General features: G+C 45.4%; 1 protein-coding gene across 1 annotated transcript in view; it reads left to right on the top strand.

Moving 5' to 3' along the window:
- Positions 1–10,744: 10,744 nt before the first annotated feature.
- OXSR1 (oxidative stress responsive kinase 1) overlaps positions 10,745–26,270 on the top strand; it is an 87,543-nt gene continuing 72,017 nt past the window's right edge. The window contains exon 1 of the mRNA XM_040066525.2: positions 10,745–10,869. Coding sequence (XP_039922459.1) covers positions 10,800–10,869 — 70 coding nt within the window. The 5' untranslated portion in view covers positions 10,745–10,799. The remainder of the gene's footprint in view (positions 10,870–26,270) is intronic.

Below are 26,270 nucleotides of genomic sequence, written 5' to 3'. Positions count from 1 at the left end.
AAGTGGGTTCTCCTCCTCTTCCCCTTGCTCCCCTTGTGAGCAAGGTGTACCGAAAGCACTGAGAATTTTGGCAGCTTGAACCTTGTGCGATGTCGTCCGAGTCCTGGTGGTTTGGGGCTTGGCGTGTTGCGTTATGAGGGGAGAATAACAGCAGGGAACAGTGATGGTGTTTGTAATAGATGATTTGGTGATCACCCAACAGGGGAAATGCTCGTTCTGGAAGGGAAAGCAAATTCTAAATTTTCTGAGTTCCAATAGATAAATGCCATATTCCAGTTAGTGGTGAAAGATGTTGGGATCTTGTTACCAGCCTGCTTGTGGTGCCCTGGCCTTCTCTCTGCTTGGCTTGGATACTGGGAAGGTCTTGGTGTTATGGGGCTTTTGCTTTATTACAAGTTACTGTTTATCCTATAGGCTGAAATCATTATTTTGGGGTAAAGTGAGGTAACAGCCCTAAAACATAAACTATGCTTTAAATATGTATCCTCTTCTATGTAAACCCCAGAGTTTATGCACTTCTGACACTTTCCTATCTGTCTTGTCACAATAACTTGAAGCGTGACGTTGTGAATTATACAGAATGTAGTTGTTGTGAACTACGTGCCCAGTTCAGTGGCATTTGGGGTTCTCCTCGTCTTTCATGCTCAGTGGAAGGTCAAAATTTTTGAACACCTTTAAAAAAGGGATTTATAAAATCGTGATGTTACAGGGTTTCTTTTATTTTGTCTTTGTCCCTCACTGAAATTGTCCTAGCTGAATCTGTTAGTGCCAGATATTTATTTTTGTATACAGATGTATATATTTATAATTTTGTGTCCTGATACAAAGGGGAAAAGCATCTGTCTTTAAAGGCATTCTGAAAATAGACAATGTTTCTGGTTTTCTTCTCAAAAATCCAAACTTTTGCTACTTGTCAAAACATTTTAAAATAAAGAATGAAAACCTAGCAGGCTGAATCTGCTTTGTGGGCATCGAAGAATAAAGCTGTGTCTCAAAATGAAGTGTAAGTGAGGAATGATATGGGATAGTTCTGTATTTTCTTTTCATGTTTTGGCTAAGTAACTTCATCAAAGGGGCTGGTTGGCTGTGCCTGGGAGAGAGAGAAATAGAGTTACGTCATGCCAGGAGGAAATTTTATCGAGGAATTGTACTTCAGGCATGTGATTCCTGTGATGTACTTCACTACATGTGATTCCTCTCCAGGTCTCGTTTTTTTTCTTGTGTTCTGTGTTGCCATCCTGGATTTCTTCAGCCCTGGTGCCCATCAGGCTGGAGGGCATGGAGCCAGGGCTCTGTGGGGATGCTGCTCCTGTTCCACACCCTTTTTGGAGGCTCCAGCAGGGATTATGACAGCGCAGCAATCCAGGGGATTCTGCCAGCTTTATTTCCTTTGGCTTGCACTCAGTCCAAGCCAGGGAAATAACTTAGAAACCCAGCAGCTGTTGGGCCAAGGCCCTGCCACGGGAAAAGACGAGGGGTCACTGAATCACGGAAGCGTTGGTTGGAAGGAATTCCTGGAGGTCAAGGCTGAGCTGCTCTTCCCCATGGGAGGGGCCCTCCCCTAATCCACTTGCAGGGCCATGTTCCCTATAGAGCATATGAGCTCGTGTCTCTGCTATGGCTGCTATGAACATATGGACAGCAGTATGGAAACCATCCCTGGGTAGAATATTCTAGATGGAAACTGCTGGTGAGAGCAGCCTGCCGGGAGGGTCCCATTCCCTGGAAGTGCTGGCATCTCATCACTCCCTGTGCAGCTTTACACACTCCCCTATTCTGTGGTTTGGAGAAGTTAATGATTCTTGCCCGTATTTGAGCCTGATTCGGGTGGGGTTGAGGGGTCCAGCAGCAGTAGCTCTTTTCCAGATGTCATTCCCCTCGTGCTGCAGAAATATTCCCAGTCCTCTGTTTTAGTTTGGTGCAAGAATGTTGGTGCCATTTCTTCATTTATAGGAGAACAGCGTTTACCTGGTGAAACTGCTGCAGAATGTTCTCAGCTTCAAAAAAGAGAGGGTGAGAGGTCAAGTATTGACCTCGATGGATCAAATTCCATCCTTCATTTTCACCAACATGACAAGAGTTGTGTTACCATGAGGGAGGCACTGGCTTGGTCCAGAGGGCACATTTATAGGAATAAAATTAGCATAGGGAAGAAAGTGTAATTATGCATTAAAAATAGCTGGGAAAATGTTGCTTGAGCATCCTGGAAACAGATTTTAATAAGGCAATAAAAAACAAACCCCACAAGGTTCACACTGCTGGGAAACATGCTCATAGAGCTTATTAAAGAGCACCTCTGTCGGACCATTTGGGGCTTTACAACATGTGCTGTGTACAAATATTTTGCTAAAGAGTAATTTTCTCTAGGTGTTACAATCATTTTCGTATCCCCACTAGGACTTTGAGATGACTTTGAACCCAACCCAACCTCTTGATCAGCACTATCAAGCCCAGCCCTGGAAAAACTTGTTTATTTTGCAACAAAATCTGCACTCAGGGGATTGAATAGTGTTGTATTCACTTTGGGACTCTTCTGCGCTGCAAAAGTTTAATTAATTGAAGCTGTGTTTAAGTCTTAAGCAGTTCCAAAGTCTGATTTACAAACAATGAATTTTCTGTTCTGCAGCAGAACCCAGCTTAGCAGAGCCTTTTCCTTATCCTGTTCCCACTGATAAAGCTGCCTCTGCCATGGCAGAGGCTGGGGCTGCCCTTGCCCACCAGACAGCCCAATCCTTCTATCTCAGCTGGATACATGACTTCCACAAAGGCAGGAGATGCATCCCTGCTGTTCAGAGCATGAAGGCTGTATCAGCTGCACACGGAGTTTCTCCTGCCTCACAGCCAGGGAAGGGGTTTGGATTCCCATTCCTCCAATTCCTAGTCTTGCTTAGGATGGGTTTTGGTGGGGCTGGACTGGAAGGACAGAATTAATCTATCTGTATTGTCCATCAAACACTTTGACTCTCTACAAAAGTTTGCTTGGAACTTTTTCCTCCTCCTGTTTGCACACACTTTCCCACTGCCTTGGAGGGCAGGACAATGTGCAGTGTGTCCAGCTGAGCCCAAGGACAGCACAGCTGTTCCATCCTGTGCTTCCAAGCCTCCCCTTCCCAGCAAAGAGGGAGAACCCCCAGTGAGGAGGCAGGTGGCAGATGGCAGGGAGCACAGAGGCACTGGGAGGAACATGCCAATGTTTCCTCAGCAGTCAAGCATCCAAACCCTCCCCGGACCAGACAGATTTCGCACAGCTCTCAGTCCTTCCGTGCATTCCTGCAGGGAAAGAGCAAAGCAGTGTGTCTGGCTGGGTGCCAGCCTCCAGGGAAACATGCACCGGGTCCTGCTGGCTCCTAAGGGGAGTGGCTGCTGTGCCAAAAGAGCAGGAGGGCTCTGCAGAGGAGGCAGTGGGTGACGTGATGCAGGACCACGAGAGGAACCCTTGCTCCAAGCCCAGTGAGAACATGGAGGCTCAATGCTTCCAATCTTCCGTGGTTTCTTAATGAAATCAAAGTCATGAGGTGATAAAGTAGGCCTTTATCCACTGTTTAGGATGCTAATCAGGAACTCACGGGGAATATGTTCAGGCAAATGCGGGGTTACCATGAAGTGAACTTTCACAAAGTTTTTGCAGCATTTTTCTGGCTCTGATGTTCAGCTGTGTCTGCTTTCTGTCTGTGTCAGCAGAATGAGATGTATGAGCGGCAAGACCTGAGGTGTTTAACTGCTTGTGTGCCATTTCTGAGGCTGTTGCCTCAGAAACAAATACCACTCAGGAGCAGAAAAACCGGGAAAGCAAACCAAGAGTTCCGCGTGCTCTTCCCTGTCCCACTGGAGCCACGGCAGACCCTGCAGTCAGCTTCACAGCAACATTTTCAAAAGTGCTCAGAAATCTGGGTGACAGATTTAAAACTACTGATTCATGGAAGATTTAGTGTTTGATTTTTGGTAGCACTTGACAGAGACCCCCTAGTGAAATACACTGGGAAATGAGATTTAAAGGAATAGATTGGATATTGACCTTAAAATATCACTGTCTCAGTATCTCTAAAACCTTGCCCAGGTATGTAAAGACCATAGTTTTTCAATATCAGTAAGGGGCTTTTGAGATCTTTAGAAAGGCAAAGAAGAGAAGCATCACATTTTTTACTTTAAAGTTATTTAGTGTTAAAATTAATATTCCCTGCTTTTCCGAACAGTTATTCTCTAGACTCCTTGGTGTCTTCACCTCTCCTAGCACTGCACCTGGCATCTGCTCAGCTGTGTTGTGTTTTTGAGCATCAGGAGTGAAAGCTTTTCAGGTTCCCTCTCAGAATCTCGCCTCATCAGCATGCTGCTCTTGGCAGACGGGCTTGTCTTCAGCTCCAAGACATGCATATTGATCAGTCATTTCCTTTTGTTACCTTGCATCCTGCCATCGATTTTAATTCTTCCCTGCTGAAGAGGAAGCATTCAGTACACGTACAATTACCAGTGATAAAATTTTTGCTTTCCACACCTTTTGCCAGGTGGTGCCTGCACTCAGCTCTCCAGAGCTGTGGATCTCTCTCCCTCTCAGCAAGCAGCAATCTGCACAAATCATGCAGCAGTCAATTTGTGTCTATTAAATCAATTTCTGATTCTCTGTGACAGCTTTCCCTGCTGCATGATTTCACACTTCAGCGGTTTGTTTCTGAGGTGCCATGTGGGTTTTTTTTTTTTTTCTTTTTCAAAGGGGTGGTGGTGATACTCCATTTTGCTTGCAGATACCTTACGTCTTCCCAGATCCTCTTTCCTGCTGCTGTCATTAAGGGACTTGTACAACTTCAAATGACTCCTGGTGAGTCTCCTCTTTTGGCTCCTCTCTGGCTCCTCATCAGCCCACAGGGCTGTTCCTGGGCTGTTCCCTGGAGCTTCCTGCTGCTGAAGTGGAATAGCTTCTCCAAGACAAAGCTGCATCTTGGTCCTGCACCTCTCACCCCTATGGTGCAAAATACAAAGCTGGGAACTGCTGTGATTCATTAATTCATCTCCTTCTTCTTTCCAAGATACCTTCTTAGATTGTTCCCACCTTTTAAAAACATTCCTGCATTCTCAGAGGGCTTTCATTACAAATATTTCCTGAAGGTCCTGTGTGGAAGGACCTTGGTCGCCTCCCACTGTCTCTCTGACACTAGGTTTTCCTTTAGATACACAAAAAGGATCCTATTTTTAGCAGCTACCAGTCAATGGCACAGGAATTCATGAGCAGGGAGGAAAGGATGTGAACTATCCAAATATATTTTTTTTCAAATGGGATCTCTTTACATTCCTATCACCACAGTAATAAGCCATGAGTCACTGTTACACAGAACTATTAGACCATTATTGTAAACTCATGTCACTAGAAACTGCTAATGTGAAGCATAAACCTTGCCTGCCCTCTGCTTTGCTGGGTTTGAGAAGATATTGGCCATTTTTAAAGATAAGAACAATATTTCCTCACAAATTTTATTCCCAAATGGCAAGAAGTGAATGAAATCTTATTCAATCCTATCTTTCCTAGGGTTTCTTTTCTCATTGCCTTTTAAGAGAGCTCCTCTTACTTCACTGTAACATTACAAAAGAAGTTTTATTTGATTTCTTCAAAGTTTGCCAGCTGCAAATTGGGTCCAAGCAGTCCCAGATGAGAGAATATCCATGCTGTACCACCTGGGAGGAGCAGTGTCACCTCCAAAAACTGCTTTCTCTGCTCAGTCCTGCCATGGCCAACCCTCCCTGCCACTTGCTGTTGCAGCAGAGAAGTCCCAAGTGTCCCTGGGTACTTCAATCGCCTTCCAAGGGTCTGTCAGGGGTTATGTCCAGACTGAGAAGAGTTTTGTTGAATAATAAAATTTCAAAATGGTCTTAAATAAACACACAGATCCTTACATCATAGAACCAATGGTCCTTGGCCACCCTTCAGCAGCTGCAGAAGAGTCAGGCCAAGTGTATCCACTTGTCCATCAGGGTCTGGCTGCTTCCACCAGTGTTGTTTTGCACTTTCAAGAACCAGGGAAAAAGCTCTGAAACACATTCTCATCCCTGTCCTGGTCAGCTGCTTAGAAAATGCTTTATGATGGAGATTTACCCTTCAGAGAAGAGGCTGGTGGGAAAACCTTTCTGTCCTCAGAAGCTGTGACATTCCCAGGCTGAAAAGAGGTGCAGGCATGTGAAGTGTCTTTCATTGGCTTCTACAAAGACAAAGAGGTATGAAGAAAGCATTATTGTAAACCAGAGCAGAGCAAGGGCTTACTATAAAATGATGGTTCAGGTATGTGCTAATCAAGATCTTGGTATAATTATTTCTCAAACCTGGCATTGATTTTATATTAGATTTGAAGGAGGCAGCAAAAATTTGTTACAGAGAGGGTTAAATGGCTTTCAAGTTATATACTAAAAAAATCATAGCACTTAGAAGAAAAGAGTAAAAAGAAAAAAAAAACCTTATCTTAATCATAAACTCTTCGCTTGTTTCCTGGAGCTTAAAATCTAGGGGATATTTTCAGTGAAGGAAGTTAGAGAGCAGCACAGTTTCTGTTGAGGGGCAGGGTGTTGAGATGAGAAGTGTGTTTGCAGAGTGAAAGCTGTTTCAGTAAACACCCTGTGAGAACCAGAATTCACCTGTTAAAACCAGGCCTTCAGCTACTTGACTTCAAAGTGACCTCAGAGCTGAATTTAAAATGGCTCAGTGATGGGGTGGAGATACAGGGTAGCACACAGGATCACTTAGGAAAACCTGCTGGTGTGGTTTAGACTGGAATTTAGCTTGTGGTTTGAAAACAACTATTATTAAAAACTTGCTCCAGTTGAAGGGTTTGAAATCACTGCTCCTTCCTCCACTGCAGGGTTCTCACCTCATTTCTCCAAAGCAAAGCTGCCAGAAGAAACCCCTGGAGATCGAGTGCAGGGCCTGCCTTTGTTTGTTGGAGAGGAAACTGCCTTGTACTTAGTGAAGTAATCAGCTGCAGTTTGATAGAGTAAGGTCCCTTCAATAAACCTGGAAGTGTTTCCATGAAGAGAGAACAACAGGCAAATTCTGCAGTGGAACAAGGTCAGGCATTCTGCTCGAGGACATGGGCTTGCCCAGCTCCAAAGGCAATAAAACAGGCATTGTTGGGCTTCCCTCAGCCCAGGCCTGTACCAGGCAGCTCCACAGGCACATTAACTGCCATTGTTTGCACCAGCCCTGGGAGCCACTGCCCTTACACACAGAGGTTTATGGTGCCTTAAAGGGCCTTAAACCATAAACATGGCAACAGTGATGAAATCTGCATGGCCTCAGCACAGAAACTGGAGTTTAAATTAGTTTTCTGCAAGCCAAGAGTAAATGAAGTTAGTTTATGCTCACAGTTGTGATAATAATAGAATTTTATGATCATAGAATCATAAAATAGTTTGGGTTGGAAGGGACCTTTAAAGGCCATCCAGCCCAACCTCCCTGCATTGAGCGGGGACATCTTCCACCAGAACAGGTTGTTCCGAGTCCCATCCAACCTGACCTTGAATATTTGCAGGAATGGGGCATTACCACCTCTCTGGGCAACCTGTGCCAGTCCCTCACCACCCTTATGATAAAAAACTTCTTTCTGATATCTCATCTAAACTGACAGTCCTTCAGATTAAAGTCATTCCCCTTTGTGCTATTGCACCAGGCCCTGCTAAAAAGTTTGTTCCCATTTCTCTTTCAGCAGAGGTGCTCCAGCATCTTTGCAGCCTCCTCTGGATTTGCTCCATCAGCACCACGTCCTTCCTGTGCTGGGACCCTGGAGCTGGATGCAGCTCTGCAGGTGGGGTCTCACCAGACTGGAGGAGAGGGGCAGAATCACCTCCCTTGCTCTGCTGACAAAACCCATCAAGGGCCCTTTCCATGTACTAAAGGTAGCAACGTCTGTGTGCTGAGCACCAAAAACCAACCCAGACATTAAACATCATTTTTACAACGTTACACGGATGGAAAAACCAAGCTAAGAGCAGGACAGTGCCAGTAAGTTTCACTGAAACAATAAGTAATTGGCCCAGAAAGGCAGGAAACCATGTGCCTTACGAGAAGGGGAGCATTTGGTGTGAGAGCATGCGTTGTGTGCCTGGTGTGCCAAGGCCTTGGCAGGGGAACACCAGCCCCAGGATATCAGTGAAACGCAGGAGCCAGGAGAAAGCCTCCATTCTGCTGCAGAATCAATGGGGGAGGAGGGCCCTGCCTGCCCTGATCCGTGGTGTTTTACTGGAAGTCAAAAAATTCAGGAAACCCAGCTCTGGATTTTTTTTTTTTTTTTTTTTCCTCAGGGGATTTTTTTTTCTCAGGCTGCAGCATTCCCACCTGAAAGACATCTTAAGTTTTTCCACTTCTCAGTCTCCCCTAAAGCCCAGTCCAGAGAGGAGGTGGATACACCAGGAAGCTGCTTTTCCACTTTGGATTTCCACTAAAATTTCTTGTTATTACAAAAGAGCACTTGATTCAGCAGCACCACTTCACAGCTCTTTTATAAATAGAGGCATTGCCTCTGCCCTGAGGAGCTCACAGCCTACACGAGACAGGCAAAATACAGCAAATCCGGAAAAAGAGGATGAGCAGAAGGGATGAAAGAGGAGAAGGTGCTGCTTGGAGGTCTGAAGCTGGCTAAGGAATAAAAGCTTTGTGGAATCCAGCTCTATGTTTTCCATCCCTCAGCAGACTCAGGTTGGAACAACTCACTAAATGAATGAGTGCAACAGCAGCCCCTGACTTTTGAGAGATTCAAAATGCTGAGTTCATTAAAAAAAATAATGCAAAATTTATGAGATCTGGAGTCTGTGAGTGAATGAAAAATCTGGGTTTAAAAATATGGAAATGGATTTTTCATGGCAGAGCTGGAGAACTAAAATGTAGCACTCATCTCTCTATGCTCACGTGGCCACCAGTGAGCATTTGCCAGTGAACATTTTAAATTTTAATTTTTATCAAAGCCTGTGGTTATTCTTAAAGAACAAGGCACATTGTGGACCTAATCCTACTCCAGCGGTCTAAAGCAGTAAGAGTTTTAGCATTGCCTTCAGGGAGAGGATTTTCAGCCCAGAATAAGAGAATCCAAAAGATGGTTCTGAATTTAAAAGCATGTAGTAAAATTAAGTGTATAAGTGTCTTTTTGTAGTTGGTGCCTGGCTCAGATCCATTTCTAACATGCTCTTAGCTATCAGAAATACGACACTGGCTACCCGGGTGCCTGCTCTGGGCTAAAACCTGTTTTTAATTGCTATATAAACTCCTTTTATAACATGGTTAAAAGATCACAGAGAAGGTTCCGAGCACTAATTAAGGCATATTTAGCAAATATTAAAAATGGCTCAGCAGGGGAATGTTTAACACAGACAAGCGGGAAAACAAACAGCTTTTCAGTTGGAGGTTCTGCCTTATGACAGAGCTGTGGAGTGCCTGCACAGCAGTGAGCGAGATGGGGCTTTGGGGCTTTTTGTAGAACACAAAAAAGAGAGTAAAAGGAAGGAGCTGGTGTCCTGCGTTAGAGCATGAGTGAAAGCGCTGCGGTCAGACCATGCCTTTGGCAGTGGCCCTCCACAAAGCTTGGTTCACCAGAGGCATCTCAGGAATTTGTCCTAATAAACTAAAAATACATGTAACTGATGTTCTTTGACCCACAGAAGGGCCTGACATCAAGACACAAGAAGAACAGTGACCAGCAAAGAAGGATGAAACCTGATACTGAGATTCCAAGTCGGTTCTCCTGATAGTTACAGTCCTGCATTGTAATAGTGAGATGTTTTCTCTCTTTTCATGTTGGGGGAAAAAAAGATAATCCTCAAACTACATACAATTAAAATGTATATATGTTAGAGAGAGGCATCAGCCTTCTGAGCGCATGGTGCTACTCAGCCCTCTATTCCTCACTCTTTTAAATTTCAATTTGTTTTCCTCAATGACCACCAGATGTACTCCTGAATGCATCCGGATAAAAAAGCTCCGGGTGCAGAGCATTAAACCATAGGATGAGCGTGCAGGACATCGCCATGAGGCTGTTGGACATATTCACGAACGCTGGAACTGCAGCGTGGAGCAGAGAATTGCCCATCCTCGGGGGCTGCGAGAATACCAGGTCTCCTGATCCCTCACACCCACACACTATTTTTAAACACGGAATGTGTATCCCTGGAGCGCCGGGGCCGGCCCCGCTCCCGCCCGCAGGCTCTGGGAGCCCTCACGGCTGGCTCAGGCCCGGCCCCGCAGGCACAGGGACCCGGGAAACGCCAGCACATGATTGACAGCCGCTCGACCAATAGGAGCAGCGGGTCCGGCGGCGGGCAGCCAATCGTTGCCCTCAGTATTCTTAAACCGCTCCCGCTCCCGCCTTGTGCCTGAAGGCGGGGACCATATTCGCAGCAGCCATCTTGTGTGTGGCATCCCCGCCCTTTCCTTAGGGGTTCCTCCTCCGTCCCTTGCTTTGGAATCCTCCCTTACCGGCTCTTCCCCTGAGGCCGGTGGTGATAACTGAGCAAACCGTGGCGTAGTCGCCTTCTGGCGGCGGCCTAGGGGTCGCCACGCCACGCTCAAGATGGCGGCGGGCGGCTCCTCGCCGTGGCGGGCGGGGCGCACGCGGGTGACGTTTGGCGCTCCGGGCATGGGCAGGTGCAGGAGGTGGCGGCGGCCGGAGTTGGGCCGGCGGTAGCGGCGGGAGAGGAGGAGGCGGAGGAGGAGGGGGCTCGGGCTCGGCCGGGGTTCGGGGACAGCCGGGACACCGCAGCGCCTCCTCTCCGCTCCCTCGCCCCTCGGCGACGCTCCCTCTCGCGGCGCGGAGGGCGGCGGGCGCGGCGCGGCCATGGCCGAGGAGCCCAGCGCGCTGCCCTGGTCCATCAACAAGGATGACTACGAGCTGCAGGAGGTCATCGGTGAGCGGTCATCGGGGGTTTGGGGGGGTGCAGGGTGCCCCTCGGATGTGGGTGTGTGAATCCGCTGAGGGAACGGGGCGTCCGACCCCCCTCAGCTGAGGAGGATCCTGTCACACACCCCGCAAAGGAGTGGGACTGTGTGGCTTCCCCCTCCCTCAGCCATGTGAGGCTGTGAGAGAGTCCGTTCCCCCACAGTGAGCTGTGTGAAGGTGTGGGAGACCCCTTAGCTGAGAGGGGTCTGTCCCCGCACTCTGAGGGGTGTGAGGGTCTGGGGTGCCCATCAGCTGGGATGGGGTCCCGTCCGGTCGCACACACCCCGTCACGGACTGGGACTGTGTGACCACCCCCCCGCTCCAGCCACGTATGTGGGAAGGATGTGAGAGGATCTGTCCCCACCGCCTTGCGGGGGGCCATGAGGGTCTGTGGGACCCCTCTGCTGAGGCTGCTGCTCTTCCTTATCTGTGTGTGGGGCCCACGGAAGGGGATGTGGGTCTGCCCCATCCCGGGAGAGGATTGTGGTGGTCTCGGGGACGCTCCCCTGGCAGAGGGCTCGTCCCTGGCCTCTGCCCGCTCCTCCGGACAGGGTCTGTGTCTCCTCGTGTCGGGGTGAGTGGGACGGGGTCCGCTTTGGGGGGGCTTTTCTCCCCACCACGGTGTGGTCTGGGATGTGCTGGCCGTGAGGTGATCAGCGGGAGTGGACTCTAGAGCTCGCGTGGGCTCTCTCCTTCTAGGGCTCCCCCGGTCATTTTGGGGCGATCCCACCTCTCAGCAGTTTCGGAGCCCCGCGCTGCTTTGGTCCCTGCACGGAGGGTTTGGGAGAGCCGCCGAGCGAGCCTTTTACCCTGGGATTTTGCTGCTGCCGTGCGTTTTCATTCATTGTCCTCAGCTAGAGGCCCCAGCCCTTGCTCTCTCCATTAAATGATTTTTTTTTTTTTTTCCTTCTTCCCTCTCTCTTGACGTTAAACTGCCCAGTTACCAAAGGCCTCCCGCTGTACTGATTTATTGGACGTCTCGACCATTTTGTTGGGGTGTGTTTGAGGGATATATTGCTCTAGGGTGAGTGTGTGACACATCAGAGGTGGTGCCACAGGTGACTCTAAGGTCAGTGCCTCCCGTCTCACCCTCCGGAGGCTCGGAATGAAGCAGGAGAGTGGCAGGGCAGGCTCTCGGCCAAAGGGTTTTAGGAAGGAGGTTAATTCTTTGACTAATCTTTGTGGAGTGCTTTTATTTGAAGTTTCTGGATGACGTAGCACTGTCATGCCCAGGCTTTCCATCTCTGCCTCGTGGGGAGGCTTGTTTTCTGTTGAGGGTGGGAGAGTTTGTCAAAACGCTGTTTTAAGAGATTAAATTCTCAGCATTGTTTAAAAGTAGGAAGGAACTAAAGCTGTGGAGTGGGGGAAATCCTTCTGGAAATCCCTGTTGCTCTGTGGAATCAGGCTTTGTCTTCTCCCTCTGCTCAGAGGGAGCAGAGTGCTTTAGGAAGGAATCCAACTCCCTGTAAAGACAGGGAAGATGTAATCCTGCAGACCAACCCTTTAAATCTCTGGAAAATGTGCCCTGGGGAAGAGGATGCTCAGCCTCCCTGAGGAGCAGGAGATACAGGTGTGGGGAGGAAGGGGGGAGAACATGCCACCCATTTCCTGGGGAAAGAGAACTGAATTTCTCACTTTAGGAAATACTTCCTTTTCTTTTGAGAGCCTGCAAAGGGGTGTTTTGTGGGCACAAAGCAAGGATTTGGACCTCAGTAATCAAGGATAGGAGCGAATGCCTCTTTGTAGCTGGGGAGCGGGGTGAGATGGGAACAAAAGGGAATGTAAATACACTTCTGCTCCTGGGAGAACTTGCTGCTGGAGACACGCATCCCACAGCCTCAGAGTGCTGGGAGGAGCACAGAGATGTGTTGTCTCATGTTAACTGACAGAACTTGGGGGAGAAATCTGGAAAAAGTGTTTAAATTCTTCTGTATCTTTTCCCTGTCCCTCTGCAAACTGAGTTGCTGGATGTCGCCTGCTCACTGAAAGGTTGTGTTGGCATTTTGGCATGTGATGGAGTGTACACTGAGATGTGTATATTGCAAACATATGGTTTCTCTTTTTAACTTTCCTGTCCCCTGCCCCCCCTTTACTCGTTTCAAACACTGATGTGTCTGCCAGCGGCCTGGATGGAGATGTGACGCAAGTTTCCTAGCATGTATATGATTTGTGGGACAAAATGTCACTGTGTTAACTGAGCTGGACTGCCTTGCCTCCTGCTTCATGTCTCCTGTAAACCTCAAGGGTTTTTTGGTTGGGTTTGGTTTTTTATTTTTGAGCTCTCTTTATAACTGAAGAGCTGTAAAAGTTCTTCAGCACGGAACGAAGAGACGTTCTGGTGTGGAAAGAGATGAACCTTGTACCAGTGCTTTTAAAGGATTTAACTTGTTTCCTGATGAAAAAAAAAAAAAAAAAATTAGTCTTAAAATTTGGAGTAAATTTTGAGATTACCAGCTCAATTATTTTTTCATAATGGAAATCCATTTGTAGCCCAGTTCTTTAATTTGTACTGGTTTTGCCTGAAAATAGCCATATGTGGCTTTTATTGGATTTGGATAGTTCCATACCACTCAAGTGCATGAATACAAAAAAGCAAGTTTCCTACCTTCAATGAGAACCTCTACTGTAAAACTGCCCCCGCCCCCAATTCTGGCTAATACTATATATAAATAAAAAAAGGATTACTCAGCACTGGGCATGACTCATGCCACTATAGAGGTGTGGATTAATATCTGTGTTGATTATGCTTGGTTAGTATTAATAACTGCTGAGTAGCCTCCTTAGGTTTAAATAATTTCTGGTACACTGAATCAGGGAACTTTGATCAGATGAGAACCTGATTTCATTAAAAAAAAAAAGGATAAAATGCAGGTGGGGTAGAGGAAGCAATTTAAAAAGCATTTCAGTGAAATGTACCCCCAGAGCAGCGAGAGTTCTGCAGGTGAATAGGGCCTTTGGAGATGCTGCAATTTTTATCTAAAAAGCAGAATATAGTCTGTGCTGTGGTTATGAAGGTGGTTGGTCTTCTGAGCGTGGATTGCATATAAATTACTGCAGTCTTCTTTTTGAAGCCTGAAAAAAATTCGACCTCATGCTGCTTGTGCTGATCAGATACTCACACATGCGAGTTCCCCTGGATCTCACAATTCCTCTTGGAAATGCTGGTAGCAGGAGTGAAGTTGGTTGGAACTGGGTCATTCTCGTTTTGCTACTTTTTTGGAAAGATGAGAGCTGTGCTGACTGTGGCTGTTTGATTTAGGAGCAACCCCTTTGCTGCAAACAGCTCGTGCCAGAAGCAGGAGATAAATTAGTGGTGGGAGTGCTCCCAGGCTCTGTTCCTGTGCCCTCTCTCCCCTGACAGATTCTTTTGCAGTGATGAGGACAGTGTAGGCTGCATGAACAGATGTGGTGGGAGTTTCTTATCCCATCAGAAATCAAGCTTAAATTGAAAATTGAAGTCACCATTTAAGGAATGATTAGGTTTTTTTAATGACTGTGGTTCGAGTAGCTTTGGAGTTGGGCTTTGCCTGTGAACGTGTTGATCTTTTGGGGCTGAATATTTAGGTTTCTGTCTGTGTTCATCCCAGCCCTGTGTGGGAGAACCTTTTTTCTGGGTAGGGAGGAACTTGTTAGAATTAAGGTATCTGCTCTCCCAAATTTTATCAAGATGTCATCTGTCTGGTGCTTGTGGAGGAGTCTCACGTGCTGAGAAATCACGGCCATTGAAAAGGAGCAGCCTGGAGGTGCTGACCAGGAACAAGTGGGGTTGTTGGATGTAATGGGCTGGAATGGCAGGCTCTTGTCCAGTGACAACTTCAGGGGTTGGGGTGGGTTTGTGTGGTTTTTTTTTTTTTTTTGGAGCATGGTGTTCATTGCTAGCTGTGGTGCGTGGTGCTTGTGTGCTGGCTGCAGCCAGTTTCACACGCCTGATATTTAAAACCCATTCAAGAAAAATGTTACACTGTACAAAATATAACTGCCTGAGCTCTAAATGGAGTGTTTAGGATTCAGTCTTGGTGCCATATGTTTTGTTTTAGCATTTCCTCATGGATTCCCACTCCTCCCCCCCAGCTTTGCTGAGCAAAATTGATTCCTACACTATATTCCCAGTATTCAGGCTGGTTAATTCATTTGAAGACTTTCTTTGTGTGCTCATTTTTTCCACATAAAGTTGGTGGAGAAACCTTAGTTGTTTTATATTATGTTAAAACTTACATTAAATTAACTTTGGACAAGTGTAGATAAGTAAAAAAAAAAATCAGTGGTCATTCACAGTCCTTGGTCTGCTTGGGAATTGAAGTGGGAGATGCTCAGTACCAGTTTTCTCGGCTGCTTGTTTCTAGACAAATATGTGTGACCTTGTGTGATCCTGAGTGCAACAGAATAGCCAAGCTAGTCGTGCATCCAGGCCACCTTTCCTCTGGATACTTGACACATCTCATTTCTTTCAGACCTTTGATACCGTTGCCCTGCTAGACTTAGAGTTAAACTGAGTCGCTTTTCACCTCTGGTGAAGTGAAAGCAAAAGGTGTTTGGTTGTGCGTGTGCCTTTTTTTAGTGCCTCTGTTGTCTGTGCCCTGATAGGAAGGAGGATAAAATGCACAAGGCAGCAAAATGAGGACTTACAAAGCCAAGCAGTGATGAAGGAGGCTGGCTGGGAAGAATATGTGGAGAGCAGAGACAGACCCCGCTGCTCTCAGCTATTCCAGGGTATTAATGAACAAAACAATGTGCAGGGCGTTGCTTGTGGAAGAGTTCACACATCCCTGGGCTTGGTTTCTATGTAGCAGTTGCTTCCGATACTGTTAGGTACCTGGACCGATTAATGTTTAACGCTTCCGTTTCTCAAGTATCCATTTAAATAGTTTCAGTTTAATGCAAATATTTTGGTTGGTGCCGGGGAGTGTGGCTGTGCTGTGCTCAGGAGCACACCTGAGGGGTGTACATGCTGCCTGACAAATGCATGCCTGCGAGGCTTCTTGCTTTTGCAGCTGATGAAATCTTGAAGAGAATCAACTCTTCCACAGCACATTTGTCTATTTAAACTTGGCAGCATCTCTTTTCTTTGAGTGTTAGCAGCTTGCCCACTGAGGCAGAGTCTAGAGATGTAATCTTTTAATAAAAGATGGATCTCTTTAAAATGATGGCAATAACACTTATTGCTAATTGTATTAGTGCATTGCAGCAAACTGTGTCTTGATCAAATTTTCTTGGAGAATTTCCCCAAAAATGGGCAATATCCCTTGTAAATCTCTGCAGCAATAAATTTAGCTGTGGACATGCTAATGGAGTGCTTGTAAACTTGGTGTTATTAAACTTTCTTCATAGGGAGAGACAGACTTGAGGGCTTTGTGGGTGTAGAAGAATAGCTGTTGGAGCAGTGGAATTTGGCATTGCAAAATCTTTGAATTATCAGGATGCTGGGGCTTTCCAGACAACTTTAGCCTATTATCCTGCGTTCCCTTTAGAATCAAACAACTGAGATGCAGATATGAAGGGCTTGGCTCTTGAAGTTGCTGCAGTTTCCTGTGACTTCACCTAAGGGAGTTCAGCCTTGACATTTTTAAAAAAACACGTGAAACGCCGTCTCTCTTCCTGGCAGCCATGTGGGAAAGTCTTGCAGACAGGGTTAGGTCTCTGGCTGACAGGCAGGCCAGGCTCTTCACCAAAAGGTCATAGCTCTTGGTGTGTGAGAAGAGATGGGGTACCTCTGGTAGGCAAAATAATGCATATACTAATAAAGGGAGCCAGACTAAGAACCAAATCCAACTTCTCTGGCTTGAATAAGACAAGATCACTGTAGCAAATATGTGACTACAGCTGAATGGCAGCAGGGATACAGGCTGGGTCCATGGTACTGAGTGAGAATATCTCTTGTCCCTTGTGTGCATGAATATTAATGAAGGGTCTGACCTTAGTGTGGGGTTCTCTCAGCCCTAAGTTTGATCCCTTAACTTGTCTGAGTGTGTTGTTTGCCTTGAAACACTGCTCATGAGTGGGGTTTCCATGTTAATCATCACAGCCTGCGCATTCCTTGGTTTTAACCATATTAGGTGGTCCTGTCACACTGTACAAGCAGGTAGGGATTTGTGGTGACATAAATGCACAAACAAAAAATCCAGTACTTCTTTTCACAACTCCTCGACAGCTGCAACAGCCAGCAAAGGGTTTTTTCCAAGTCCTTTTTCTCACCACTCCCTGATGTTCTTAAAGGTGGTTGTTTCCTGGTGTGCACCACTGCAAACAGAATTTTTGCTTAATGTGAATTTTCTTGTAATTAAGAGCAATTCCATCCTAGAAAAAGACATTTGGTTATGTATCAACCTCTATCAAACTAGGGTCTAAAGTGCCTTGCCAGGATTTCTGAGACCTCTTTGGTTCTACACACTGCTAAGTCTGCAGGGGATGATTGTCTTCTAATCTTAAAGGCTTCACAGATCCCATCCGTGAGTGAAGCACAGAGTAAATTCAGAGCACTGATTCACTTTCTCACCAAATTACCATATTAGGCACATCTCCCTTTCACCTCCCATTCCTTACAGTTTTATACTGCTTGTACTGCATGCTTGTGAAACGACACCTTCAAAGTCTGATAACTTAGTCAAATTAAAATGCATTTGTGAGGGAACAGAAAAGCTTTTCTGAATGAGGTTTTAATTTTTTTGCTGGATTTCAATTTTCTGCTCCAGCTGCCTTGTCCTGAGAGTTTGGGGCAGGGGAGAGGAAAAATTCTTGTTTTCTTTCATTTCGCTGTTCCGTGCTAGACTGACTTTATAGCATTCTCCCCAATGGATATTTCCTTTGGGCAGGAAATGAGCCTATGTAAGTTCATTCTGGAAAGAAAAGGTACAAGCAACTGTTAAGGAATTGTGTGAATTGAAATACTTCAGTAATCATCCCTTATTGTAGTAAATTCTCCTTGAGTTTTGCCAAAGTTTTACTGGTTTATAGTCATGAATGGTAATTTAAGGACAAACTTTACTCTTATTGCAGGCATCTTGCTATTAATAAAGTTGTGTGGGAGGATGCTGTTCCCATTTCACCCATCCACAGAGCTGAATTAAGTTAAAAATGCAGAGTGAAAATTTGACCTTGAGTAGTACCCACCTCACTTCTGGTGAGATCTGACTGAGCACGTGGCTTGTCCAGTGGTATCCTCTACTGGCTTGTTGTGTGGAAGAATTGAAGTTGGCTTTTGCCTTGGAGCAGAGCTAATTGACAAATTTTACAGGTCATTAGAGGGGAGGGTGTTGTTGGGTAGGAAAATGTCTGAAAAACTATTTGTGAACGTGGAATTGTGTTGAGGTACTTGTGGCAGGGTGTGAGATTATTGCGTATTGGGACATTTCAACATATGTTTTGTAAAACTGATGGTTTACTAAATATTGGATGAGAGCTCCATAGTTACTGTTGGACAGGTTGTGCATTTTCAATTTTGATTCTCTCTGAGTTAGACTTTTGTTTGTTTTCAGTCTTCAGGGGATTTTAAGTTGATTTCCTTGGATTCTGGGGTTCATTCCAGCTCTTCTGAAAAAGAAGCCTTGAAAACAGTGCAGAGGGTATTGGAAAATGATGGTATTTGGAAAGTGAGAGGGCACATTAATGGCTGTGGGATGAGAGCACTTAAAGTATATTTTTCTTAACAAAATTATTGGCCCGGCTCTGCTCTGAGCTGATACCTGTTGAGGTAAGTGGAGCAGCTGAATCTGCAGTTGGGAATTTCAGGCTGTCTCCAGCTTCAGTCAGGCAACACAATATTACGTTATCTTGATGTCTTGAAAATTCATCAATTAAAGATAACGCTTCTTGTTGTGGAGTGAACACCTTTCTTGCAAAATCCATGGAGATGGATTTCATGATGTCAGTTTTCAGAACAAAACCAGAAAGCTCCTGTCACTCGCTGAGACACAGAGCTAGTGAGGACTCCCAGGGTTGTGGAGTTCAGTCCTCTGCTCTGGCTGATGCCAAATTGTATAATCCCTATACGGAATTAATGAATGCTTGTGCTGGAAATGGCACATGGAGGAATTACCGACACACGTTCTATTAAACACTGAAACCTCCCTGTGACCCTGTCATTGCTGGATGAAGCAGCTGCTTAATGGATTCCCCAGGACAGTGGGAAGTAACAATGCCTTGTCTTTCAGAGCACTTGGCTGAGACTTGGTGGTTTTCTTACACTTGCTTTATGTTCAGGCTGTATCAGCAAGGACAATTCCCTGTGAAGGTCCAGGAAAGCTGAACCTTAAAGGTGTTGATACCAGTGTCTCTAGTTTGTGATTCTTTAAGATCTACCAATGGAAATGGAATTCTTTGGAAACTTGTTGTGTTATGTCTTTACTTCCTAGGCCATGTCTTTGTGAACCTTTCTGTCTCTCACCATGCGAGGTAGTCATAAAATCAGAGTCAGGAGATCATTAAGATGGGAAAAGACCTTTAAGATCATCAAGTCCAGTCAGTTACCCTGCACCACTGTGTTCACCATGAAATGTTGTCCCCAAGTGCCCACATCCAGTGTTTTTTGAATGCTTCCAGGCATGGTGATTCCACCACTTTCCTGGGCAGCCTGTTCCAATGCCTGACTGCCCTTTCAGTGAAGGTGGTTTTCCTAATACCTGATATAAACCTCTCATGGTGCAACTTGAGGCTACTTCCTCTCATCCTGTCTCTTAGATGGGAGTAGAGACTGTCTCCCACCTTGCTCCAGCCTCCTTTCACAGAGTTGTAGAGGACAATAAGCTCCCTCCCCAGGAGCAGCAAGCAAATTGAAAGGTGAAGTCGTAAGTTCCATCCTTTCACTGAGGTAAAAATAGTCATTGAGGATACCAATTACTGTCTAATAAATAGCTTGGTCTTAGCAGCTAATAAATACCTTGGTATTGACTTGCAGCAAACTGTACTTCACTGGAAAAAGCATCTTGAGCATGAACAGTTTTCCTGTTGAACGATTCACCAATGCAAATCTTATTTGAACAGCTGAGATGCCTGATGAACTGGCAACCTCAGCTATTTGTCCAAGTCCTAAAGCTAAGGATGGTTCTTGTTACTCTTGGTTAAAGAATGTAATTTTTAACTAGTGGGCTAATCTTGTGCGCTGAACAGACTAATAGATGCAGAAAATATTTACTAGATCAAGATACTTGCTGAAAAGAAAGGATAATAGCCTTTGAGAGAGGATATATCTGATACTTAAAAGCTTATTTACCTAAAATAACCATGGTGCTATCAAACATCTGCACTGTAAGCAGACAGATTGTTCTGTTAAGTGGAAACCTGGCCAAATAAAATATCCTCTACAGCTGACAATTACATTTGAGACAGAGTTCAGAGATAAAGATTGGGAAGGAAGACAGGAGAACACTGGTTTGGCTACTGTACCAGTGCTGTGTTTTCAGCCTTGGTAATACCTGATGATAGCCAGCATGATATTTACATTGCTGCATATACCATAGAGGCGATTGACAGAGATTAAAAAGGAAGGATGAACCTTCTCCACTGAAGTTGCTGTGTTTGGAAATGGGATGTTTGAGCCTGCTTTCCGTCGTGTAGAACTAACACTGCATAGCTGCAGTGCACTTTAAATTAGCCAGAGATGTTGGCACAAAATCAAATAAATATAATTGGTTTCAAACTAAAAATCTAATTTAGGCATGCTAATAGCATCTTAAGTAAATGTGGCCGGTCACACAGGACTTGTGTAACTGGCCCTTGGTGCTTACTGTAGTTACTGCCATGGGGAAAATGGTCTCAGAGGTGTTCCCCAAATCGCTGGGTACATTGGATAGCTGGAGGGTGTTTTATTAAAGGCATGATGGAATGTCTGCTAGTCTGGACTGATTTGGGATATTGTGAGGGCTGCAGGAGGTCAGGCACACAGCCAAGAGCAGCACCCTCTGCTACCCTCTCTTCCATGCTTTGGTGTTTGCAGTGGAAATTTTGGAGAAATCATCTGATTCTCCTCCCTGGTTCTCTCTGCTGATACCTTTTGTGGCCAGGGGCTTTTTCCCTGGTCTTTTTTTTTCCTTGCATCTCTTGCTCTGGTGTGGAGTCTGATGCTGGGGGGCTGTGGCTTTTTCTCATAGTGAGGCAGTGGAAAGCTTGCCTTGGCTGCATGCGTGTGGGCTGGTGACTGCAGATGAAATCAAACAGCAAAGTGACCCGATGACAACTTTGTCACGTATCTTGCTGACATGCTTTGCATGGCCAACACTATTCCTCACCCTCTGTTCCAGTCCTGGCCTGTTTTGTATTGACAGGCTGACCATTTTCCCTCCAAGCCTGTCACTTCCCTGCTTAGTCTGTGAGGATTCTCAACCTGAATGTTTGCCGAAGGTGGAAAACAGACAGCATTTTTCTGTGTTCAGGGCCTAAGAGATATTGAAAGATTTTTGAGAGAACAATGTGGGGTGGGGTGGGGTCAAAATTTCCATAAGACTTCCCTTCCTTTCTGCAGAAACCTTGGCATTGAGTCATTTAGATTACAGTAGCTAACCTCTCCCCAGCTTAGAAATCAATGTCATTTATTTATTTATAGTTTAGAGTTCAGTGGGGCCATGGGGAGATGTACCTAGCTTGGGGTATTGCCCATCAGTTGCTGATGGCTCTGAAAATAATACTGGTCTCCTTACAAGTGATTTGATTTGGGTTTATATTCCTTTCTCTGAGTCTGAGATGTGAATTAAAAACTTGGGCAATGTCTGCAGCATTGAGTGTTTCTGTATTGATGGACCACTGGAGGAGAAGCATGCTTAAACAAGTGCTGGCAGTGCTGTGGGATCTTTGCTGGCTTATCATCCTTCTCCACTGTACATGGAGCAGCAGGAATCTTGAGAAATACATTGTCTTACATGGGCAGAAACCTCTGGACACGATGTGTGGTTTTCAGTGGTATTCTCAACTGCGAGGGCTCTTGTCAAGATGGTGAATAACTTGCTGTCAGCAAGTTTATATGCTGTTCAAATGTTTTGGCTCTATTTCTTATTGGACAGCAGACTTTCAGAATAAGCTTCTCCTTATTTTCTGAAATTCTTTGAGTATGCTTGATTAATGCTGGAATATCTGTTGTCTGTTGGACACTGCAGGTGCTGACATAAATTGAGCAAAGACCCTCAGGCTTTGAAAAAGACACATAATGCTGTATTAATAACAGAAATCCCTTGTATTGTGAATACTATTTGAAATCTTTGACCTCCCAACTTTCACAGAATCTCAAGCTACTTGAGTTCTGGCTATACTGGAATAAATGGTCAGAGAGCATTGTAAAGTGATATGCCTGCAATTTAAATGAAACAAACAGGAATTCACAAGTGAAAACAGTTTTTTCCTATTCCTCCTTCCAAATTTTCAGTAAAAGGTCTAGACTTTTTTTTCTAATCATCAGATGTGCTGATGTGAAGTGGAAGTCACTTGCATTTAAGTCTTAATTCCCTGCCTGGACTTGTTACCTCCCCATCCTTGCCCTTTCTCAGGGTGTTGTCCAGCACATGCCCTGTGTCTTGCTGTGCCTGCTGCCACTTTTGGCTCGAACCCAACTGAAAGTTCCCAGCACTGGGCTGTGTTCAAGGTGAGCCTGAACCAGGAATGAACCTGCTGCATGCAGTGATGTGAGTTAGGCTGGACTGAAGGGCAGGGCAACATTTTGTCATTGACCACATGAAAATGCAAAGTTTTAAAATTATTTCTTTAAACCAGGGTTGAGCTGTTGTTCCTAAAGCCTTTTCACCTGAAATACAAGGGTAGCTACTGTCTTGTAAATGTGAGGGTTCAGCTGTTACCCTGCCTGCAGCACTGTTGCATGCACATAGTGCAGGTGTCTTCACATGTCCTGTGTACTTACGCTGTGATATGTAGTCTGTGGGGGTTGCTGCTTTTTTTCTCTGCCCTCCATATAGGCTTTTAGTTTGGCTCCCTCACAACTTCCCAGTTAATTCTGCTTTTACTTTCTGCATTTACTTATGCTTCCCCTCCCTGTGTTAGCAAGTGTTTCTCTCTCTCTTCTCTACACTGTATCTTTCCATCTCTGGTGTTGATGGAACACTGCATGACTCCAGTTGAGAGAAGGTGCACTGAAGTTAAACCTGGCTTCTTACTACCTCTACCAGGATTTTAAATAGGTACTTGTGCTGTGGATATGTCATCCTTCCGCTTGTTAAGAAATGTAAAACCCTGGTTCTTCTCTCAGTAGAGGATACTATTCACTGAAAATTTGTATTGGGAATGAGTTGTGGAAAGGTGTCTGGGAGAGAGTGTGGCACAGCTCTGGGTGCTTCCTGGGGTTAGGTGCATGTCTGCATTTCCATGTTGCTGTGGGAGAGGAGCTGTGCTCACTCCTGTGCTTTTGTGACTTTTTTTGTGTCTTGGCCGTGGATTACTGTTCTGCTACTGCTTCAGTTTACCACAGGCCTCCCAACCAGGCACAGAGGAAGCCCAAATGAATTCTCCCATACTGGTTTTGCTGCTGTGTCTCTAACAGCAGTACTCAGAGTCATCTTGCTGTTTGAGCTCACTCTGAGCAATGCTAAAAGCACCCAAGTGATCTTCCTACTGATTTGGGGCTGTGACTCCGCTTCTAGAATTGTTAACACACTTCCTGCAGTCTCGTGCTGAGCAGATGATACTTTGTTGTGGGAGCTTTTTCCTCTCCACAGGTAAGCAGATTTTTTGCTCCCTCTGTGGCAATGCTAGGAGTATGTCCGAGTCCTGTTATGATTTCCCTATGGTTTTATTAATGCTATTTTCAGCTGTAATTGTAGACTGCATCTTCCATTTTGTAGTAAGAATGTGACATGTAGTGGGGAGATGTCTTGAAAAACATAATCAAGGACCATTAACATTGCATTACTTCACTCTTCCTGAATTGTGGGGCTTGTGCCAACAAGATTTTGACATCCAGTGGACTCCTGTTACCAAGTTCTGCTTGGGGAAAGGAGTATTCCCACCCCATGCTGAGTTGGCTGGAAATTTGAGAGTAAGCTTTTTTTTTTTCTTTTTTTCTTTTTTTTTCTTTTTTTTTTTTTTTTTTTGCTAGCTTGTATTTAGAAGCAGTCCATTCTTGGCAAGAGGACTCTTCTCGCCAGAAGCCTCAAATGAGGAGCAGAAAATAGAGGCATCACTTTGCCTTCATAGGGAATGGACCAAACAATGCAAGATCGGTCTGAATTTGCAATCCGGTATTTAATTTCTGGTTTAATTAGATCTGTATTTGCCCTGTGCTCTGTAAGAACACTTAAGAAGCTCTATTCCCTCTCTTGTAGCTTCTTGTTTTATTGCTGTATTGTCCTTAGAATGAGTAATCAGAGCAGGGCTCCCACAGCTCTTTGGCATGAGGCTGGCAAAGAGTCGAAGCATCCAGAGATGGAGTGAGCCTGCAGAGACACAAATACCGAGCCTGGGTTGTAAAGCGTTAAAGGTCTCCTGGGCTTTGGGGTACCTGGAACCTGAGAGTCATTGCTTGGTCCAGAGCAGCCTTGCAGGGAAGCGTTCTGTGTGCATTGTTCATAAGAGGAAAACCCGGGGGCACGATTATAAACAGAGCTTGCGTCACGAGCGGCTTTCTGGCACCGCGCTCCAGATAGTGGAGGATGGATTCCAGATCTCGCTTAAAAATAGAGAGGTCGTGTGTGTGCAGGGAAGGGTGGAAGCGCTGGGCAGGGTGGTGTGGAGGTGTTCGGCTGAGCATTGCCCCGTGCTGAAGGAGACTTGGGAGTGTGACTTATGGGGCAGGTGTGGAGAGCTGGATTTCCCCAGCCTTGGCGGAGTTGTTGCTGTCCTCAGTTATCTAATGGGAAGTTCTAGAGGAGGTGAAGCTGAATCGTACAGAGGTGCATGGTGGAAGGCCAAGGTTAGGTGCAAAACTGGGAGATCTGATTAGTTAGCAAGGGGGGAAAAAAGTTTACCGTGTGGGTAGTCAAACACAGAAATAGCCAAAAAGACTGTAGAAATATCTCTTGTTAAGGAAAATCTGAGCTAGTCTGAATTCGATGCTGAGGAACCTGCTGAAAGCAGGATAAAATCTCAGCTTTAGGTTTGTTCAAACCTAAATGATTTGTAATCTTCATTTGACCTTGGGAAAGAATATTTCCTCTACAGCAGGGATTTGAGACTGCAGTAGGATAAGGACTGATGCTCCAAGACTGTTATGGAACACATTCTCTGATTGTAACAGCTTTGTGAGCAACTGAGTCATAGTGAGGGGAAACTTTCACATCTCTGAGTGTGCCTGAAGTAAATTTAAAGCTGGGACGGCACTGTTTTGTGAGTCCTCCTTCCATGTAACTATTTCAAATTGCTCTTGCACGTGGTAGGAGAATGCTATCCTGGAGCCAGGATTTGATGCTTGTCTTGTGACCGTTTGGCATGACTGTTCCATTGCTTAAGCAGATCTCTCTGCCAAGAGGATCTCTGGCTTCAATTGCATTTGCCTGGGTAGAGGCATCAGTGCAATTCATCCCAGTCTTACTGGGAGAGCTGCAATGGCCTTATGTGGCTGTGGAGATTCAGTTAAATTGGAGACAAAGCATGTAGGAACATGCTGTGTCCTCTGGTCAGTCCCCTGTCTTTCCACTCCTCCAATTAGCCTTGAAATAATTGGTTCCCAATAACTTCAGCAGAGATCTCAGAGGGTTTGCCTTTATTTTCAAAAACTGAAGCTTCATGTAAATTGTGCAACTGTAGAAGAGATGGTATCCAGCCTCCTTTGGAAGCTGATGCTGGGCTTTCATGGGGAGTTTGTCTCAACTAAAGGAGCTCAGACTGGAGCTGTGGGTGCTGAAGGTACAGGGACCATGGATCCAGAGGAGATAACCTGGAAAATCAGGCTTCAATAACTGAGTGCTTGGGGACTTTTTTATTTGGGTTATTTTAATCCTTTCAGAGGTTAGTTTTATTTCAGAAAGAGCCATTTAATGGTAGAAAGATGAAAGAAACAGAGGTTAGAAAGGGTATGTTTTCCTCTTAAGGCGGTGTTTTCTAAAGTAGGTCATGACCCTCTTATGCAGGAATTTTGCAGCTGCTATCCTAAGGGTTGGAACTATATCTGAGAGCCTACAGAGGCAAAAGCAGGGGGTATTAAGCAGATCCTAATACCCACTTGGGGTCTCTTTCCTCCCCATCATCCTTCAACAAAATGATCTCCTGCTTTTCAGGAATAAAGCAGCAAGCATTTGGCTGTGCCCGGTTTTCATTGTTTTGCTAAGCTGTTATGTTGGAAGAGATTAACCAGGGAGCAAATTTTCTCCGAAAGCTGATCTTGAGAGAGGCGGAGGGAAGAGCCTCAGCACTGACCTTGATCATAGTGTCTTGGTGTGGGGAGTGAACATTAACCTTGTGCTGCCCATGTTGTCGGCTCTGATCGCAGCAGATCTCTGACTG

Source organism: Hirundo rustica, chromosome 1, assembly GCF_015227805.2.
Source record: "Hirundo rustica isolate bHirRus1 chromosome 1, bHirRus1.pri.v3, whole genome shotgun sequence".
In the NCBI taxonomy this organism is placed as follows: domain Eukaryota; kingdom Metazoa; phylum Chordata; class Aves; order Passeriformes; family Hirundinidae; genus Hirundo; species Hirundo rustica.
This window is presented reverse-complemented; position numbering and strand designations above follow the sequence as displayed.